At 50.9% G+C, this 17,440-nt stretch overlaps 8 protein-coding genes across 8 annotated transcripts; 2 read left to right on the forward strand and 6 right to left on the reverse strand.

Annotated features, from left to right (window-relative positions):
* Nucleotides 1–133: 133 nt before the first annotated feature.
* Nucleotides 134–1,658, forward strand: N7532_007550 (FAD-binding oxidoreductase; the record flags this gene model as incomplete). Its single annotated transcript, XM_056620043.1, has 2 exons — nt 134–437; nt 496–1,658. The coding sequence occupies 2 exons, from the start codon at nt 134–136 to the stop codon at nt 1,656–1,658; spliced, it is 1,467 nt and encodes a 488-aa protein (XP_056473409.1).
* Nucleotides 1,659–1,776: 118 nt separating this feature from the next.
* N7532_007551 (uncharacterized protein) lies at nt 1,777–3,704 on the reverse strand (the record flags this gene model as incomplete). The annotated part of the gene is made up of 3 exons (XM_056620044.1): nt 1,777–2,338; nt 2,389–3,229; nt 3,290–3,704. The coding sequence occupies 3 exons, from the start codon at nt 3,702–3,704 to the stop codon at nt 1,777–1,779; spliced, it is 1,818 nt and encodes a 605-aa protein (XP_056473410.1).
* A 2,705-nt stretch (nt 3,705–6,409) lies between these two features.
* N7532_007552 (uncharacterized protein) lies at nt 6,410–7,361 on the reverse strand (the record flags this gene model as incomplete). The annotated part of the gene is made up of 2 exons (XM_056620045.1): nt 6,410–6,579; nt 6,701–7,361. The coding sequence occupies 2 exons, from the start codon at nt 7,359–7,361 to the stop codon at nt 6,410–6,412; spliced, it is 831 nt and encodes a 276-aa protein (XP_056473411.1).
* Nucleotides 7,362–8,298: 937 nt separating this feature from the next.
* On the reverse strand, nt 8,299–9,870 carry N7532_007553 (uncharacterized protein; the record flags this gene model as incomplete). Its single annotated transcript, XM_056620046.1, has 2 exons — nt 8,299–9,603; nt 9,742–9,870. 2 exons carry the CDS (start codon nt 9,868–9,870, stop codon nt 8,299–8,301), a joined length of 1,434 nt encoding a protein of 477 aa, XP_056473412.1.
* A 1,067-nt stretch (nt 9,871–10,937) lies between these two features.
* Nucleotides 10,938–12,309, reverse strand: N7532_007554 (uncharacterized protein; the record flags this gene model as incomplete). The annotated part of the gene is made up of 5 exons (XM_056620047.1): nt 10,938–11,271; nt 11,450–11,629; nt 11,661–12,004; nt 12,073–12,114; nt 12,151–12,309. Coding segments are annotated over 5 exons (1,059 nt in total), but the record flags the coding sequence as incomplete, so codon positions are not given.
* A 794-nt stretch (nt 12,310–13,103) lies between these two features.
* Nucleotides 13,104–13,661, reverse strand: N7532_007555 (uncharacterized protein; the record flags this gene model as incomplete). The annotated part of the gene is made up of 2 exons (XM_056620048.1): nt 13,104–13,410; nt 13,579–13,661. 2 exons carry the CDS (start codon nt 13,659–13,661, stop codon nt 13,104–13,106), a joined length of 390 nt encoding a protein of 129 aa, XP_056473414.1.
* Nucleotides 13,662–13,682: 21 nt separating this feature from the next.
* On the forward strand, nt 13,683–14,836 carry N7532_007556 (uncharacterized protein; the record flags this gene model as incomplete). Its single annotated transcript, XM_056620049.1, has 5 exons — nt 13,683–13,812; nt 14,009–14,141; nt 14,295–14,498; nt 14,554–14,770; nt 14,831–14,836. The coding sequence occupies 5 exons, from the start codon at nt 13,683–13,685 to the stop codon at nt 14,834–14,836; spliced, it is 690 nt and encodes a 229-aa protein (XP_056473415.1).
* A 996-nt stretch (nt 14,837–15,832) lies between these two features.
* On the reverse strand, nt 15,833–17,215 carry N7532_007557 (uncharacterized protein; the record flags this gene model as incomplete). Its single annotated transcript, XM_056620050.1, has 1 exon — nt 15,833–17,215. The coding sequence occupies one exon, from the start codon at nt 17,213–17,215 to the stop codon at nt 15,833–15,835; it is 1,383 nt and encodes a 460-aa protein (XP_056473416.1).
* Between the last annotated feature and the right edge of the window lie 225 nt (nt 17,216–17,440).

Consider the following 17,440-nt stretch of genomic DNA (forward strand, 5'->3'; position numbering starts at 1 on the left):
GGTCGACCTACGCGTGCTCAATTGGTTTCCATATTTATAGACATGTCGTTCTGGGGCTTTGGGGCTGTCTCCCCTGAGTGTTTTGGGGGCTTCTTTACCTTGTCTCTGCTTGTCGGCGATATACACACGTGAAATGGCAGTCGTTAGGAATCTGATGCTTGCGCTGGGTGCTGCATCAGTTGCGATCGCGGGCAACGACGACAAGCTGAAGTCTTGTCTTCAGTATGCTCTGACCGATAGTGGCCGGGTCGCATTTGCCGGCGATCCTTTCTACCAAGCTGCCGATGTGAATCGCTACAACCTGAATATTCCTGTCACCCCGGCCGCTGTCACATTTCCCACGTCTTCTCAACAGGTTGCGGCAGTTGTCAAGTGCGCCGCAGACAATGGATACCACGTCCAGGCCAAGAGCGGTGGCCACAGCTATGCCAATTACTGTATCAGCGCAGCCCCTTCACCCTGTTCGAGATCAACAGCTAACAACGAGAATTCTAGGTCTCGGCGGAACCGACGGCGCCGTTGTTGTCGACCTCAAGAACCTACAGCAATTCTCCATGGATAGCAAGACCTGGCACGCGACAATCGGCTCCGGAACGTTGCTAGGCGATGTGACGCGAAAACTCCACGATGCCGGGGCACGAGCAATGTCCCACGGAACTTGTCCTCAAGTTGGATCCGGTGGACATTTCACGATCGGAGGATTGGGACCAACATCACGGCAGTTCGGAGCAGCCCTGGACCATATCGTGGAAGCGGAAGTCGTGCTTGCCAATTCGAGTATTGTGCGCGCATCCGAAACTGAGAACCAAGATGTGTTCTGGGCAATCAAGGGTGCTGCTTCTGGCTTTGGCATCGTCACCGAGTTCACCGTTCGCACGGAACCCGAGCCTGGCACTGCAGTCAAGTACGAATATACTCTCAAAATCGGCAGTACCGAGGAGCGAGCCAGTCTCTTCAAGCAGTGGCAGGCATATATCTCAAATCCCAAATTGACCCGCAAACTGGCATCCACCCTCACCCTCCTAGAGGACACTCTCATCATCACGGGCACATTCTTCGGCACAGAAGAGGAGTACGAGGCGCTAGATATCGGCAGCCAATTTCCAGGAACGAATGGCAGCGCAATCGTCATCCAAGACTGGCTCGGTCTCGTCGGCAACTGGGCCGAAGAAGCAGCACTGGAACTCGGCGGCGGAATCGCAGCCAACTTCTACGCCAAGTCAAACGCCTGGACGCCGAAGAACCTGATGAACAACGAGACCATCGACAAGCTCTTCGAGTACATCGACAGCGCAGACAAGGGCACTTTGATCTGGTTCCTTCTCTTCGATTTCCAGGGCGGCTATACCAACGACATCCCCTCGGACGCCACCGCATACGCTCATCGGGATGTTCTTCTCTGGCTGCAGTCCTATACCATCAACCTCCTGGGTTCGGTCTCGCAGACTCAGGTTGATTTCTTGGAGCATGTGAATGAGCTCATCACCCCTGATGATTATCCCTATGCTGCTTACCCTGGCTATGTGGATCCCCTTATGCCAAACGGCGCTGAGGCTTATTGGGGCTCGAATCTGCCCAGACTTCAGCAGATTAAGGAGCAGATTGATCCTCAGAATGTGTTTCGCAATCCGCAGAGTCCGTTGCCTGCTACGAATTAAGAGTATCACACTCCCAGCTATACATAGTACGATGTCTATAATACTGCATCCCGAAGAATTTCAAATTGGGGAACTCATTCCTGCCCAAAGCTCTCAAACGCCTCAAACGCTAATATCCTCAAGATAATAGGATGTTCGGAATCTGTTTCATGATTTCCTTGAAAACCGGCTCTATTAGAATTTCTCGTGACAAAAATGAGGCAAGATTACTCACCAACCGCGTATCCTTGATCCTCATATCAAAATAACACTTTACATCCATGAATTCCCTGGTCATATACTCGTATACCTTCTTTTTGGTCTCACTGCGGTCTCTCTCAATCAGTATATGTGTCAGCTCTTCTCTAACAATCGCCCATCCTCCATTTGTCTCTAGACGAAGGGCGTGAAGCACGTTTCCAACATGGCTCTGAATGACCGTGTGGTGAGTCTGCTGCCAGATAAATTCACGATCGTCGGTAAGGATTCGTCCGTTTGGATGCATCCAGTCGACATTGAACCCTTTCTCGCGCAAGGTAGATTTGTGCATCAGCACTCCCCCGAAATCCCTGTAAGCGAGACCTTTGATGTCCTTTGTCTTATTGCAGACCCGAACGACGAAATTCTGCAGATGACCCTCCAATGAGATTCCATATTCAGATAGAATCGGGAAAACAGCTTCGAAAAGTGTTCTCGTATAACTGGTTCAAGATTAGTATAGCAAGCACCGGCGGAGTCATCACATACATACTTTCTCATCCACTTTCGCTTTTGGTCGATAGTGTCCAGTCCGAACAGCCTTTCCAGTCGAGTCTGGGAGCTCCCGGGTATGGGCTCAACAAGCGACCCCACAATAATCATCGTTTCATCATTATCCCTTGCCCGAAGCTCGAGATCCTCTCTCAGAATACAAGCCATGTCGGACGCCTCTCTGTAATTATTTTGACTGCCACACACAGCAGCGATTTCTCTGAACACCCAAAAGCTCGGCCGGATCTTATCCAAGATCTTTGTCGTCTGAGCTGTCTGAAAAACATCCCACGGAGTAATTATCCTCAATGCGGCCGTGATCTGACAGGCAAGCGACATTTTGAATAAATAGGGCGATGCAATATGTGGTTTGAGGCGAACAGATCGAATGCTGGCTTCCGCATCCGCACATCCTGTGAAAACCTTCAGAAGGGTGACTCGCGGGAATGACTTGTATATCAGCGGGAGCTGGCGCTCAAAGCAAGGGATGACAAGTCGATCGTCTTCCGCCGGTGGAGGCACTTGGAGGCGCTCAAGTAAAGGTCGGAGAGATTGTTCGAATGGTCCCTTTACGAGGATATCGTCTTGGGGGACTGATACGAAAGCGATGTTGGGCGAGAGGAGGGTGGAAAGATCATTTGGGCTGACGCTAGGTATTGATGGTAAGGACCTGCAGCACCTATGCATCTTTGAGATGGGAGATGTCAGCTTCCGGGCCTCCCAGTCCTGAAGGGGACGTACTGGATGATTTGGATGGCCAAATGTGACGGCCTGCTCCCAATCGATTGTTCGAGACCCTATGCTAGGTGGTCGAGAAGACATGTTTCTTTCGAGCCATTTCACTACCCTCCAGACGAATTAGCTCGCAATCAGATGAAAAATTTGAATGACTGGTGATAGACCTTGAAAAGCAGCAGCAAGTTCCAATTCCGCCTCGACTCGCTGAGTAGCTTCCCCATTTGAATCGTCTGCAAGCCACGGTGAAATAAATCTGAACACTCTTTTGGGATCCAACTCGGAAATTTCTTCGTCCTTGTCGCATAAGAGCACCCTCGGCTCTAGAATCTGAGGTCGGATCCAAGAAACCACGAACCCATCCTTCGATTTGACACGGGCCTCGGCATGAATTTCGACCTTGACTCGTCTCTGGCAGGCAGATCCATCGGAAGTCTTCGGGTTGCAGATGCACAAGTAACGCGTTCCTGTGGAAGGTTCGGTCACCGAAGTCGCCGAGACCAGGCGCTCATTCACTAGCTGGCCCAGGAGGCGTTTGGTGGTTTCGAACCGGGCTTGGTCGTTGATAGAAAGTGCAAACATCTTTGACTGACTTCTGTCATAAAATTCGCGATCAATAAATGATTCCAGCTGATCTGAGGGATCTGAGATTGCCAGGCAGCGAATTTATGACTTTTTTCTCACATGTTGTGATCGCCTGTGCGACGCGACGCCTTTCCTGGGGCTCCCTTACCTAGAAGCTCTCCTCGCACACTGCGGGGAAGCTATCATAATAAGAAGTAAAATGAGATTTTCCTCGGCTTGCTTGGTTGATCTCATTATTAAATTCTCGGCACTGTACTTGAGTGGAATACCTAGACACGACAATAGGAGTGGTCAATGCGATGAATGTATATATTGAATGGCTTTGCCAGTGACAGCCCGATGTTCAAACAGTATCAGCGCACTCTCTAGCCTCAGGCACTGACAAACCAATCCAGCACCTTAATACGATCTCGTGGAAACCGACAGTCATTTCCATTCAAAATTCATTGTATACAATGCAATGGACTTGGTGAGCCTACATTTTCGCATCATCTTTGGTCAGACAAGCTTGGCGGGGGCCGAGCTCATGATCCGCAAACCTAGGAAGATTTGATCTCCAGACCAGGATTCGGGACTTGGCATGCGTGGGACACGGATGCTCTGGACCCAAGCTGTGCCTCGACCATCTCAAAAGTGGCCGACAATGGTGCGAAGGACATGCGACCTTATGAAGGTGGTGGTAACCCAGGCAGGAACGTCTTGCGGGGATACAAAGGCCCGATTAGAACCCGCTAATATACAGGAGTAGCCAGCGTACTCTGATCATTACGGGTCGCACAATTTTAGCTCTTGTAACTGTATCATCATATATCGGACAATATGTCATGGTGCGTTGGCAGGGCAGTCCCACACCCGCTCTGGACTACCCTCCTGTCTAGTAAATCGACCCAAGGGAAACGATTTGAGCGCAGAAAGCGAATGCTAGTAGAACTTATTGAACAAAAATTGCTGAAAGCAATTAGGAGATCTTTATTCTGAAATTTTTCTTCCAAAAGCGGCAGGTCGGGATGGAAACTGTGTAACGGGCTAAACCTAAGCAGAGTGGACCTCTTGTTCAAAAGAAGCTTCTAGCTGTATCAAGATGTACCCCATCTCCAGTATCTATGATAAAGGTATGAGGCACATTTTGGGCACACTTACCACAAAAACCTCAAAACTTAAATACAAATATCCTTGGTTCTGTCTGAGCTTAATCGCTCTATGTCGACAAAGAGGGTAGGACTCGTCCAATGTCACACAAAGAGTCTAGTAAACATCAGCTTCCAACCCCGCCTTTCTGCAGTCCGAATTCATGTGGAAAGGGTTGGCGTTGTTATTTTAGCCTCTTAAGATCTCATACCCTCGTTATTGAGTTTCTTGTCGCTCATGATCTCAATTAATTAGGAGATTGACCTCATTCGAAGCCCCGCTGATGCAATTCTCTTCCTGCCTGGCATTTCCAATCATGGCCAGAGCACTTTTATTTACTTTAGCCTTGTGTAAGTCTAGCAGATCCATGTCTTCGTCTATAGTTTCTGACTTTCATGTAGGCATTGCGTTCTCGTCAATTCACTATGCAGACGCAAAGCCCACGAGATCCTCACTGAGGGCTACGAGGACCATTAGGCATTCTTCTAGCGCTTCCATCACAGTTGTTAGAACGACTGCTGTGGCGACAAATGAGCCGGAAATCCAATGTGCTTCGTTCCTCCCTTGGATGCCTGTAGGAACCCCCAGTGTGATTGTCTAATCTTTTCTAACAATGATACAGTGCCCTACCGGCGAGCAATGCTGCAACTTCTTCTGCGTAAATACTTCTTCAAATACGCTGAATTGCGGAAACTGTGGAGTGAAGGTATGCTTGCATAGCCGATATTTGCAAATCAATAGTAAATCTGACAGATTCATAGTGTGTTGGGCAAATTCCTGGCTGCTGCTCTGGAGCCTGCACCGATCTGGGAACCAGCCTTCAGCATTGTGGGTCGTGCAATGCTACTGCCGTAAGTTATAGCAACTACAGTCTCTAGGCTTGGCTTGCGAACATTATGAAATACTAAACATAATTTGATGTCAGTGTACCGGGGTTAACCCTGCCTGCTGTTTCGGCAATTGTTTTGATCTTGATTCTTCCACTCTGCACTGTGGAACTTGTTCGGCAATCCCAGTGAGTGCTCTTCATGGAAAATACTCCAGTTGGCTTCGTTGGCTCAGGGATTGTAGTGTGTGGGTCTAGACCCAGCCTGTTGCTCGGGGTCCTGCACCGATTTAGCCACAAGTCTTACGCATTGCGGGTCTTGCAACGCTGTCGCGGTATGTTTAGTCGCAAGTTCCCAACAATGTACTTCTTAACAGCTGACTTCATAGTGTACCGGAGTTCTGCCCGCATGCTGTAATGGCACCTGCTCGGATTTGACTGCCTCGGTGGCCAATTGCGGACTTTGCGGCATAAGCGTAAGTCTACCTATCACAGGTGCCACATGTCATTTATTAAAAGATATCAGTGTACCGGCGTAGCACCGGCTTGCTGCTCAGGTATTTGCTCGGACTTGAATTCGGATCTCCTTCATTGCGGAAGTTGCACTGCAACTCCCTGCATCGGAGTGCTACCTGGATGCTGCACTGGCGAATGTACTGATCTCGCTACCGATGCTGAACATTGTGGAACTTGCAACAATACGGTTTGTTGATATCCCCTGGTGATTGTTGGACTGCTCGTAACTGCTTTATAGTGCACGGGTGTAATGCCATCTTGCTGTCTCGGAGGTTGCGTCGATTTGGCCAATGATCCTAACCACTGTGGAGCTTGTCTCGCTCTTCCATGCCTTGGAATTCAGCCAGCGTGCTGTTCCGGAACTTGTACCGATTTGAGCTCCAATGCCCAGCACTGCGGAACCTGCTTGACAGTCGTAAGTACAATAGCCCCCTGATACCGAAAAATTATGGGCCTTACAGTTAAACCCAACAGTGCCCTCCAACAGCAGCAACTTGCTGCTCTGGAAACTGTATAGACCTACAATCGAACATCAACCACTGCGGCTCCTGCATAGCCCTCCCCTGCCTGGGCCTCCAACCCGCCTGCTGTAATGGAGCTTGCACAGATCTCGCAACAAGCATAACCCACTGCGGCAACTGCCTAGCCCCAGCTTGCACAGGTTTACTGCCCGCCTGCTGTAACGGCACCTGCGCAGATCTCGCCTCGAGCCCTATACATTGCGGAAACTGCCAATCACCCGCCTGCACAGGTGCAAATCCAGCTTGTTGCACAGGCTTCTGTACAGATCTCAGCTCCGATATCTTACACTGCGGCTCCTGCACGGCGTTCCCCTGCCTGGGCGTAACACCCGCCTGCTGCAATGGCGACTGTACCGATCTTGCCTCAGACGTCAACCACTGCGGCTCATGCACTGCGCTAGCGTGCACCGGAGCCCGACCAGCCTGCTGTCTGGGCACATGCTCTGACTTGAGCTCGGATGTGAACCACTGCGGTTCTTGCCTTGCAATCCCATGTCTGGGCATCATGCCAGCCTGCTGCGATTCCACATGCACAGATGTTGCCACAGATGTTAACCATTGCGGCTCTTGCACGGCTGCACCATGTGTGGGAGTCGATCCAGCCTGCTGCAATGGAACTTGCACGGATCTTAGCACGGATCTTAACCACTGTGGCTCTTGCATCGCGTTACCGTGTCCTGGCCTGATTCCGGCTTGCTGCGATGGTACCTGCACAGATCTGAGCTCCAGTATAACACACTGTGGCTCATGTGATAACCCAACTTGCGTTGGCACACTCCCTGCCTGCTGCAATAGCAACTGCGTGGACCTGGATTCCAACACGGACAACTGCGGCCGATGCTCCCTATCGGTATGAGCTGATTTATCTTCATCGTGGATCTTTTGAACATGCTGACCTCATAACAGTGCCCACTTGGCCCGGGAGGCGGTGGCTGCGTCAACGGCAGCTGCGTATCCTGCCCAGAAACATCACCCTTCTGCCCTGCAGCAGGCGTATGCGTAAGCTTATCTTCCCCTCGAATTCCTCACAAAATGGACTCCAACTCATTCTTACTCTCGCACAGTGTCCAACCGGTACGACCTGCGTGGCTGATGGGCCTCTTCCTGGATGCTGCCTAAGTTCGAATCTCTGCCCGCCTCAGTCGAACCCGACTGGTCCTAACATCTGCGTAAGTGACGTGCCAAACCTTCTGCTTCACCGTCCATGGCGTAAATTGGATGACTCAGTTTAACTTCGAAACAGTGCCCATTACCGTGTGAACTCGACAATGTTTGCGTAGGGTTCTAAGGGGGAGGGGTCTGGCAAGGTATTCGAGGTATGACGGAATGAGGCTGAAGTATTAGCATTTGGAAAAGGAGTAGTATCGCTAATATGAAATTGTGTCATGAAATTGTTCATTCATTGCGTAGATATGTTTGAGAACATTCGTGAGTCCGTGGCCCGCCATGGCCTTCGCTTTTGATAAAGATAAGAGAATGAAGAGAAGCCCCGAGAAAAAGTGATGTAAAATAGAAACAAAAATAGTCATAAAAATGATGATAATAATAGGGTATCTTCGGCATCATCGGGCTTCCTTCTCATCCTCACGCCTCCTTATCCTCACGCCTCCTCATCCCAAGGAACCTCCACACCGAGGGCGTTGGCAACCCGCATTGCCGAAACAATGCATCCCTCCAACAACACCATTCCATCCCAGCACCACCCACCCGCCAGGAAGACTCCATGGTCTCCATTCCGCCACGGGAATGGAGAAGCCGACTTTGCCAGAGCCGGGTCGTACTTGCGATCTTTGAAGACCGCATTGATGACAGCCCGACTCCGCGGGCTCCGCAAGACGCGCGTGAAGTGCGCCGAGCGGATGACCTTCGACTTCTCCGGCGGAAAGATTGGGTTAGTGGTGACCAGGATAGAGTTGGGTTGTTCGTGGACGGCTTCGGTGATATGGCCGTCCGAGAAGAGGTGGATGCGTTGTGTGGCGTGGACCACATGGCCGACAGCCAGTTCCTTGTCGGAGGCCGGGTCCGAGGAGGTCGCACGCAGCATCGGGGTTATGAGTGATTCGTCGGTGTGGGCGATGGTTTCAACGGTGGTCGTGGGGATCGTCGATAACTGAGAGCTAAGTGATGGATACAGTGCCGCTGCGATATCAGGCGACACTGCCAGAATGACAAGGTCAAACTTCTCAGTGGTATCCCCATCGGGCGTCGAATACTTAATCTGCACGCCGGTTTTATCTGGGGCGACGTGCGTGATTTGTGCGCCCAGTCGCACGTTGATGCCCTTCAGCAGCTTTTCCTGCACGGATTGCACACCGCCGGAGACAACGAAGTGCTGCTGCCGATGGGTTCGGCGCTTGTAGGCCAGGACGTCGGAGGCGGGAAAACAGAGGAGCTCTTCATGAGAGCATGTGCAGACGCTGGAGATGAGAGGCACTAGGTAATTCGTGACGTAGTGCCGGGGCATCCACATGCGGCGGAGATATTCATCCAGCGACTCGCACAGTCTTCCCGTCTTCGGGTCTTCCTCGTACGGCGCGATGAAGAAACAGCAGATGGTAAACCAGCAGTAGCACACGATTGCATACACTGCTTCCACAGCCCAGCGGACCAGATCCGCGGTTCGGGGTGCCGGAGGAAACTGGTGGAAGTTCGAGGCGTAAACCATCTGCGGGCTAGGAATGCAAGAAGGGATTGACGGTGGTTCCTGGTGTCGCGGCAATCTGGTGAAGCTGAAAAGGAATGGCTGCGCATTGTACGCAACCTCGAGGTAGTCGTACATGCGGATGAGGTTGTGATAAAAGCCACCTGCGAAAGCACGCATGGGCACATCGGCCCAGACCTGTTGATTTTTCTCATCTCGGGAAGGAATGGCGATTGATTCCGCGGCCAGCGAGATTTTGTCTTGCTGTTGGGTCGATGTCAGTATCTCGGGATCGATTTCGACGGCGAATCGGGTCCTTTTGGCCCCCGATGGCCCCCATAGCTCTCTGCTGGAGAACTATATCGACGTGGGGGCCGCGCGACGATGCATGCTGAAGCGTACCTTTTCGAGTAGAGTCACCTCGTATCGCGATTCGGGATCTCGATGCAGAAGATGCGCTGTGGTTAAGCCCGCCATGCCCGTGCCCACAATCGCGACCGACCTGGGTCGGGGCGGCTGGGGCATCTTCATTTTGGCGGTGCTCCTTGAACGAGACAGTCGGATGGATAAGGTTGCAATGGCTGTTGAAGTTGTTGTGGATGAAATTGTCCAGATGCAGCGCGCGGGACTAGGAAAACAATGTGGTGGGTTAGCCGCAAAGCAAAGGAGGCTTTTAAAAAATGGGAACCGAGTACGCGGAAAAAACCGTCTGTTGGCGCCTGGCGGAGCTATTCACTACCAGAGCTCGATCGGAGCCTACACTTTATCGGCGGGATGGTTTGGCCGATTCCGTCTATCTTTCTACATTTACTACATTTACTACATTTACTACATTCTGTTTAGGCGAAATTCTATTCACTGTCATTTTCCTGGCAGCCTGTGATCTCCTCAGGGGCTGAGCGATTGCCAAGATCAGCCAGTGGCTGGATTCAACTACGAACTCGCGGCTATTCGATTGTACGATACTGCGAACCCTTTATGCAGGGTCGGGCTGGGGAAACTGTAGCTGACAAATACCGGCTGCTTGTCGAGCGTCGACAAATCGTTCGATTGAATGAATTTCTTCGTCCGCAAATATTGCTTTTTTAGCTGTTCACATGCACACCGCCAGACCGAATAGGGCTGCTGTGCGGCCCTAAATCTCTAAATTCTTTAACGATACAGATTTCTCCATCTCACTAACGCTTTCTGGAGAGGACTGCGATGTTTCCTATATTTCGCCCCGCCACAACGTGGTTTTGAAATGAAAAGGTGGGCGCAAGTCCCGAGGCTCGGTCCATGTGCCACCCTCCATGGATTAGTGTGGCCAATCAGCAGCCGCCTAAGTAAGCAAGGAGCCGAGAGCCCAGAATGTTGGGGATGTGTTCAGCTGTTCCGTTCAAAAAATCAACAATTCCAATTCGCTTGGAATTTAAACTCGATGACCACGAGGTTGTGATCAAACTCTGATTCAGAGGCAAAAGGTAAAATCTGGGTTTATCTGGGTCGTGGGCACGTCAAGATAATCACACTATATTTTCCCTGTGCCTTGTCAGCGTCGATTTCAAGCCTTGCACTCGACCACATTTGATCGAAGACGAAATATTGACACATCTATCTCATGGTGAAAGGACATATGTCACTGAGACCTCCGTTGTCATGCTGATTCTCTCATTCCATTTTGGTTGTTGGTGACCGAGTTCAAGAATCGCAGTTTGGCTGCCTCGGTCATGAATGCTAGTGTGCCCGATATCAGTATGCGTCTCACCCTGTGAGATGTCGAAAACTTTCTGCTGCGATGGTCTCGTTGGGTAGGAGATCATGTTATAGTGCTCTCCTGTCGACGAGCCAGGGAAGGCTCTTATGAGCAAGGGCTTGATGGCAGAGATCGAGGCGGCAGTGATGGCCAGTCCATCTTCAACGGCGGCCCCCAGACAATGGGTGCAAGTTCCACTGTGGAAAAGCCGATTAGCGTGAAGCAGCACACGACAGTATGGTAGCACGACACTCACAGATGAAGTCGGCCTTGGCGGATAAAGCGACTAGGTATGTCGTCTTAGTGATGGAGACCGGACCGGCACTAAAATGGTTTAGTTTTTTGGGTCAGAGCAATCTTCAAGGATACCCTTACAAGACACCAAGGCTCATTGCAAAAGCAATGCCAAGCCTTTCCTTCTTCTTCATCATCTGAAGACCCCACATAATTTTCCAGGAAAGAAGAGCTAAGACAAAATCCTGGGCACCGTAGTACGCTAAATACCACGACGTCAGTACATCCTGGCTAGTCAAGAAGAAAAGTGGCACAAGATACCTCCAACAAGCAGAGAAAAATTAGTAAAGACATCAGATGGCCAATAATTTGATGGGATCGCAGGGTTCCACACATGTCGAGGGTCTTTGCTCTGGACAAAACAAACAATACAGCGAGGACATTGACCACATTCATGGTCACGATGACAAACCACAAGAGGACAACCATCCACCTGTGAACCACGAATCGCAACATTGTCACGGCGAATGATGTCTTTCCCAATGTGAAGGCCAAAATCACCAAGACTTTCCCAGTATCGCATAACAGAGCCACTTGATTGAGGTTGTCGGGATGCTGAGCGACCACAGCGAGTTGTCTTCCTAGTCTCGGCTTAGAGGCAACATGACAGACGGCAGCATATGCAACAAGACAGCCCTAGTGAAAGTCAAGTCAGCCCAATGTCAAGATAATGAAGATTGTCGACGCCAAAGCAATGTGCTCACGATAGCAATGGAGATGATAAATTCGTCCCACCCAAAGACTCGCTTAAAAAACACCCGGACATTGAGTCACATGCCAACAAAGACCAGAGGAACAATTGTCATCACCCACATCACCCCTTGAACCGTCGCGACCCGGCTCTCGGCCAGGTAGGATTCAGCTGGAGAAGCCTCCAGAAAGCTCTGGATTCTCACACAGTCACGGTTCTCAATACGGACTCGCGGAAAAAGAGGCTCTACCTGTGTTATCTCCAGGATGAATAGAAGAAAAGATATTTCAGCATCTAATCTGGACTGCCATCTGCCGTCAGACTAGCTCAGTTAGCACTGCAGGACTATCCCCGGGGACACGACAGGGACAATTGTTGATTCGGAGTTCTCAAGCATCTGATCGAGCGGGTCCATCTTCGTATTGACCGGGGACGAGGATCCTGCAGAAGGATTTCCATCGGGCATCCACATATCACATACGCGACAGACGTCATGATGCTGACTTCGCTTACAGAAGCCACTGTGGATATGTCACATTAAGGATGCGCCACCAACACGTTCGACGCGATCCCGTTCCAGAAGCTCGTCGAAGACTCGGACCCTCATCGTTGCGAAGCCATTTCTAGAGATTTTCGGGTCTATCCGAAGCTGCGCTCCGTAGAAAGGAGCAAAGAATGGGCAAAGACGAGACTAAGCGAGAGTCCGCTGATGCCAGGCCAACACTGCTATCAAAATGAAGGTTCTGTAAGCCTTCTTTTTGAAATCTGTCTCTTGAGGTTAGCCAGGAACCGCACCGATGAAAACATCTCCCGTCCCCACATCCCACTCTGCCCCGCGTCGGCGAGCTACGAAGTCAACTATAACCAACTAAGACTTCCCTAGTCTATCCAAGATACATAGAAACACGGAGTCCCGGGGTACTTTGTCGCCCACCGTGACCTCTTGTTCTGTTTCCGCTCCTCACCTGGGGCCCTAAACAACCAGGGTACCTCGTAGCCTGTCAGAAGCTGCGGAGAGCCATGTGCCCTGCACTTAAATCACGCTTAAGATGTCTTGAACTTTGAAGCGCTTTGCAATCCCTCTTCCTCCGAGCCTCTGCGAGTGATCCAGGATACTGCACCTGCATCAACCAGGACAATGGCACTACTTGTTTCGCTTCCTGGCGACCTGTGAAAGCAGGGGGTTGTGGTCTGCTGGTCCTGACCAAGCTCGTTTGGGATATCTTCCTCTCGTCGCTGAGAGCTATCCCCAGTCCAATACTCGCCAAGAGCACCGACTTCTGGCGAGCAATTCGCATGTTTCGAGGTCGGGTAGATCAAACGGATATCGAGCTGAATCGAAAATATGGCACTGCAGTGCGAATTGGTTCCAATTGCGTGAGCATTCCAGATCCGAATTTGATTCGGATCATCTATTCGACGCGCAATCCTTGGAAGAAGGTATTGTCATAACCCTCTCCAACTCTTGGATCGCATGTCAACTGACGTGTATAATGAATGCAGAGTGACATGTACCGACCGAACGATGTTCTTAACGAAGGCCACCGCATGTCCAACCTGTTCAACACCCAGAATGAGGATTGGCATAATCAGAACATCCATTTGATTCGCAGTCTATGAAACATGACCAAGGTTCTGGAGTATGAACCCTTGATCGACGAAACACTGGATAAGTTCGTGGAGAAGCTGCTGAGATTCGTCGATTGCGAGAACACAGGGAAGACGTGTCCCGCAAACGAGTGGATTGGATTCTGTATGTGATCGAATCCTGTCCCGGCAAAGAGCCGCATTCTTTAACTCGAGTCAGTCGCATAGGATGTTACTGCGAACTTCAGCTTCGGTCGCCATTACGGTTTCATTGACCAGGATAAGTATCATGATAATTTGATCAACGACTTCACCGCTGGCTTAATATACTTCGCACCGATAAGACACCCTAAACTTCCTAGTCAGCAACCCGCACCGCGACAAGCTAATGGCATTATTTGTAAAATTCACAAGTCTCCCAAATCCTATGGACAGTCTCCTCGACAAGAACCCGATCAAGCGCGTCGGCCCGAAGACCACACTAACCGGGATTCTGTACGCCTTCAAGGTAGTCGCTGAATATCAAGCCTAACTGGCCTCCAAGAACATCATCGCTGGCGAGGTCGACCACACGCTTCACAAAACTTGCAGCTAAAAGAAACATTTCCGGACATGGTCAGCGACCACCAAATCTTGAATTGGCTGCAGCTCTGCCATCATGCGCGCCATTCTCTACTACCTGGCCAAGTCGCCCTCGGCTTCTTCAAGACTCGTCGGCGAATTGCAAGAAGCCTCTCTCCCGGCTCCTACGCTCTGGAGGCTCATCTGGGATCTTACTACCTTTACGATCAACCTCGATATCGAGATGATTTCTAACGTGTTGTGCCAGAGGGCGGGTTCACTCTGCTGGAGGTAGATATCTGCCAGCGGACACGAAAGTCGGAATCAACTCCGCTGTGACGAACAGGTACGGACCTATCTTCAGAGACGATGTAGACACCTTTAATCTCGGCCGCTGGCTGCAAGGTGAGAGCGAGAGTGCCGAGCAGTTTGAGTCCCGATCCAGACGTATGAAGGATACCGTCGATTTTGTTTTCGGGGGAGGTGGTCGTGTCTGCATGGGGTTATATATGGCTATGTTGGAAATCAAGAAGTTGATTGCGACCTTGTACAATCAGTTTGATGTGAGTGGTCCGGTTTATTCGAAAATACTGAAATGCGATGCGCTGACTGATGAGATTTAGATTTAACTGGTTGATCCAGAGCATGAGTGGACGTATCGGAATGCTTGGTTTGTGTACCAGGATGACATGCCGATGGTCATTCGGCGACGGGTCGCGTCCCAATAGCGAGGATGAGCGAGAACTGAGAAGAAAAAAAAAAAAAATTGAGGACGACAAACCACAAGAAGTAACAGGCTTGGTTTTTCGGGCCCAATGTTGAGATGGGCTACGACGAAGCACTGAATATTGAATAAGGGCCTGCTAGACAAATCGAACTTGACAGAACTTGAACTTGACTGTATCGAACTGTCTACATGCGATTCTGGGGGTATTTATCCCTGAACGGGCGCCAAGCCCCTGACAGTAGTAAACCCTTCATAATCGGTCTCGATCAGTGTTCTTCCATGAAGATCCCCTGAAGTAGAATATAATGTCGGCAAGAGTGCTTGAAACGCATATCAAGCTCAGTGCCTCGGGTTTCCCTGGACAGGCATGCCGACAGAGGTTGGGAATGAGGCATCAATTCAGTGCCTTATCCTGGAACCTCAACACCCAACACGCTTGCGGATTAATCAGGTGACATGCCGCTCTGGACATCCAGTGGAATCCATGGCGCCTCGCACAAAACATACAAAACACGAACGTCTAGGTATTGAGACTAGATAGTCATTGAATCATATGAATACATGGCTCAATTTGAAAGTTAATGTATACGTCGAATAGAAGTAAAAGCAAAACAAAAATCAACCTAAGCATACCGCAGAGGGTATCAAAATCCCGCCTAGAGAAGAAGAAACGCCCAAAAGAATAGAAACACCTCCAGAAAAAAAAAACAAAAAAAACCACGCGAATCCCAGTTTGCCGATTTCCATGCGTCAATTCATTAGTGATATATCTCCATGCGAAGGTATGTGTATCCCTCGAAGGGCCGTTTGCGTAACATCGTTGGATGGTCTTGATCATCATCTTTTGAAACATGAGTTGGAGTAACCAAGCCTTGGCAGCCACTTTCCCAGGTGGTCATTATTTCATCTTTGGTTCTCCATTGAAGCTGTTCTCGTGTCTGGTTCCAGGTGGAGATGCATCTTTGTTGTCGTCTTCTTCGCGAATTTCTCCCTTTTCTTCCTCGTCGCCGGCTATCTCACCCCATCCAGAGCTGCGACGGCTGACACGGCCGGAGGTCATGGCCAGAGGACTGCCGACACCCGTGATACTGGCAGCAGTGCTGTCGTTCCGACCATGCGATGGTGCGCCACTCCTAATGCTCGCTCCATCGCCAGTGGTGGGGTTTTGTTTGGATGTGTAGAAGCTGCCTCGCTCCCCAGAGCCACCAGCCATGGGTGCCGTACCAGACGACGAGTAAACGCTGATGCGTTCAGCGCTGGCCAGGCCAACCACGCTGGGTCGGCTGGGGACACCCTGGGAATTGAAAGCCGAGGTGTTGGATGGCTCGGCCACGTTGCCACTGAGAACGCTCAACGGAAGACTTTCGCGACTGCCACCGAAGATTGAAGACGGCGCCATTGCACGGACGGAGGCATTGGTATCCAACGAGTTGCGGCGGCGTCTTTTGGAGGAACTCGCCAAGGTCAGGATCGATGCGTTATCGGTGAGGACATTGTTGGCGGTAGCAGTGCTGTAAGTCATGGAATGACTGTGGGGTATGACATGCGGAGGTACGGCAGTAGCGGGCGAAGAAGAAGTAGGGAATTGGTGCGAGAATTGGACCTGCTGGTTGGTGGAGCTTTGGGTCGAGTTGCCGTTGCCGTGTGTCTGACCCTGTTGTGCGTTCGGCGCGGGGTATAACTGAGTGGATGGTGCCGCCGATTGCACAGTCGTCAACGTCGTAGTCAACGATCGCACCGAGGGTGCCGGCGACGAGAACGTGCTTCCCTCACCTCCACCCTGAGTCCCTGCCCCTCCCGTAGCCAATGTTCCTGCCTTGGAGTATCCAGCGTCGGAGGGTGCGGTGTCATCGTTGGTCGACACAGTAGGAGCGTTTGACTTGGCGCTTGTCGCAGGAATGGGGTTCTCGTAGCCAGAATACACAAGAGAAGGATCACTTCGCGAACGCGACCCTTGGCCATCACGCTCCCCGACCTCGGAATAGGAGTCGTTTTGGTTCGGGCGGTTGATTGTACCAGACAGCGGGTACGGGTTATTGTCTTGGCCTGCGCTCTTCTTCGATTTGGTGTTTGTGTGTCGTTTATGGGACCAACGGCTGCTCCCAGACTCAGAAGAGCCCTTGAGACTAGCCAGACGCTTCATCCAGCTGGAAAATGGGCGGCGGCGACCATTGCGATCTATGTGTATACCCAACCAGCGGGTCAGTGTCTTCCAGGGGGTCCGCGCTTTGGGAAGAGGATGCTTACCGTGCGCCCGGGGAAGGCCTTCAGCTGTAGCCATCGCGGGTCCAGAAAAACCTGGTGCAGGAGGTTGAACTTCGCGTTGGGGTCGATTTGATGGTTGTTGTGAGAGCAGCTTCACTCCGCCGAGGCAAAGGAGAGTGCGGGATGACTGTTGTTCCGGATGAGATCATGTGCCCGTCCTTGATGTCAATCGTTGCCTTCACTTTCTTCACTTGACAACCACTCGCTTACATCCGGAAACCTTATCCCAGCTATGATTCTT

This window comes from Penicillium argentinense (assembly GCF_028826775.1).
Source record: "Penicillium argentinense strain IBT 30761 chromosome Unknown utg000006l_segment0_segment0, whole genome shotgun sequence".
Lineage (NCBI taxonomy): Eukaryota > Fungi > Ascomycota > Eurotiomycetes > Eurotiales > Aspergillaceae > Penicillium > Penicillium argentinense.